Below are 2500 nucleotides of genomic sequence, written 5' to 3'. Positions count from 1 at the left end.
ACTCGTGAAAGTTTGGGAGAACTCAAAAAAGCTGTGAAAACACTCGCCTGTGGCTCGTGTTCCCACAGCATTTCTCGTTCTCCCAAACTTTCACTCGTGTTTCTATAACTCGATAGAAACACGGTACATGTTTACGTTACGAGAGCCGTTACAAGACTCTACTGTACGGCCCGCTAAATTTGGAATTTACAAGTGTAACGAGAAATCTTTGTTTTCATTCATTTCAGTCGTTAATGGCGGGTTCGCGAGCTGGTCGGCGTTCGGCAAATGCAGCAAGACTTGTAGTAAAGGATGGAAGACTCGAACTCGCACATGCACCAATCCGCCGCCTTCTGGAGGCGGAAAATGTTGTGAGGGGAAATACAGCGAGAAACAAATATGCAAAATGCGCCATTGTCCCGCAGGTGTGATTGTATTTCTGATTGTCCTAAGGACTGTAGAAGAAGCGATTTAGGGGCCATATTTACAACCTATCGTTATCTAGATTTCTTTGGATAAAATCGAATTTTCGTGTGTAAACAATCAAATTGACCTGCTCTCAGCTGCATGGGGGTCCTCGTGTTTCGATACGCATATGGGCCAATCTGTTCGGGCGAAAATTTAGTTCTTCCAAAATAAGAATAACATCTCTAAAACTGGAAATAGGTTAACCCAAATGGACCGCATTCCTATTGCATAAATTTTAAGCAGCCCTGTGCTTTACAGTTGATTTAAATGCGGTGTTGTTTCATGAGCATCTTTGGAAAAGACCACTTTCAGAAATAGAGGCCGATTCATTATTATTATTATTATTATTATTATTATTATTATTATTATTATTTCATAGTCATACTGCTCAGCTTAAGTTTTAAACAGCTGGTAAAATTGTGGTGTCGGGCAACAACAAGTTGCCAAGGAATATCAAAATGTTTCTTTTCCCTGTCCTTTACATTTCCAATACTTTTCTTAGTATCCTTGCTGATCCCAGCAATGCAGACTTCTGGATTAAGGTAATTGATGTGTCTACTCCTATGCCCTTTCAGTTGCCCTTCAGTCGCAATGGCACTGTTCCTAAAGCCCCCAATACAATTGGTACAATTTTGGCTTTCACTTCCCACATTCTCCTCAATTCTCTGGCCAGATTTTGATACTTTTCAACCTTCTCGGCCTCCTTTTCTTCTGCTCCACTGTCTTCCGGAATTGCCACCTCTATTACATGACAGCTTTTCTTGCTTTTGTCAACAAGCACTAGATCTGGCCTCCTAGCCTCGATGTTATGGTCTGTCCGTATGCTGAAGTCCCAAAGGAGCTTGTAGTTCTCATTTTCCAGTACGCTCTCAGGGACGTGATTGTACCATTTATCATTCCGGTGGAACCCGCATTTTCCCGGCAGATCCCAGTGAATTGCCCTGGCCACATTATCATGTCTTTTCTTGTATTCTTTCTGTGTCAATTTTGAACAACCGCTGACGATGTGACTTACAGTTTGATTTTTGTCTCTGCACATTCTACATTTAGCATCTATCTGGGATTTGTCAATGGTTGCTTTAATGTAATTTGTCCGTAATGCTTGATCTTGTGCAGCAATTATTAGTCCTTCTGTCTCTCTCTTAAGTCTTCCTTGCTTCAGCCAGCTCCATCATTTCCTCATTACTCTGGTCTTCAGTCTCTCTTACAAATTATGCATGTTATTATTATTATTATTATTATTATTTATTTATTTATTTATTTATTTATGCAACCCACTTCCCTAATCTTATATTAGATTTCGCTCGATGTAACGAGGCTAGAAATGCTCATTGCCTTTAAGAGGAAAAAAGTATTTTATTTACCCGCTATTACATAGTGTGCCAAGTGAGCTGCAGTCTTTTCGCCCGGTAGCCTATTCGCTCGAAGCTCGTTCGCCCCAAATGATGGTGACCTTTCCTCCACACCGCCTTGGTCCAGTGGAAAAAAAGCCAAAATGATCGCCTCCGGCACAACTGCCTTGCCTTCTGACCAAGTCTTGTACCACCCATTATTTGGCCAACGGGTTTTTACTTCCGGCGAATAGGCTAACGGGAGAAACGACCTGCTTTCTGCCAAGTTAACCTAATATTGATATCTGTTACGATCGTTGTTTCAGCTGGCTGAAGAACAGAGGACAACTTGACAGAATATGGGGTCAACCAGATTAAGAAATTACAATATATCGATTTTCAGAGAATGAGTTTAATCTTGTTGTATTTTCCAGTAACTGAGGTAAATAATTGGGTGGTCTTTTATCATTTGTTTACTGGTAAGTGGATAAAATAAATATCGAAAAAGATTAAAACGTGGTGCAAATGGACTGCCTCCTACAGATCGATTTCGCAGCTGCATTTAGCAGGCTTAGGACCCCTGGTGGGTAGGCGACCTATAACACGTTTTGGATAAGCATTTTACTGGGTTGTGACCAGAATGGATCCGTCATAGTCAGGTGGGACACTTATAGACAAATACATATCAAAAAAATTTAGGGCCAAACAAAAGGAGATCGGTC

The 2500-nt window shown here is 41.0% G+C and overlaps 2 protein-coding genes across 2 annotated transcripts in view; one reads left to right on the top strand and one right to left on the bottom strand.

The window, feature by feature from the left end:
• The window catches only part of LOC137981151 (semaphorin-5B-like), a 25672-nt gene extending 23430 nt beyond the window's left edge, over window positions 1-2242 (top strand). The window contains exons 11-13 of the mRNA XM_068828492.1: window positions 117-123; window positions 228-404; window positions 2105-2242. Coding sequence (XP_068684593.1) covers window positions 117-123; window positions 228-404; window positions 2105-2112 — 192 coding nt within the window. The 3' untranslated portion in view covers window positions 2113-2242. The remainder of the gene's footprint in view (window positions 1-116; window positions 124-227; window positions 405-2104) is intronic.
• The window catches only part of LOC137978531 (methionine synthase-like), a 41361-nt gene continuing 40644 nt past the window's right edge, over window positions 1784-2500 (bottom strand). Inside the window, exon 35 of the mRNA XM_068825504.1 lies at window positions 1784-2500. This exon is cut by the window's right edge and continues 471 nt beyond it. The gene's annotated coding sequence lies outside the window, so the exon portion shown is untranslated.

The sequence above is a fragment of the Montipora foliosa genome, chromosome 12, assembly GCF_036669935.1.
Source record: "Montipora foliosa isolate CH-2021 chromosome 12, ASM3666993v2, whole genome shotgun sequence".
Lineage (NCBI taxonomy): Eukaryota > Metazoa > Cnidaria > Anthozoa > Scleractinia > Acroporidae > Montipora > Montipora foliosa.
This window is presented reverse-complemented; position numbering and strand designations above follow the sequence as displayed.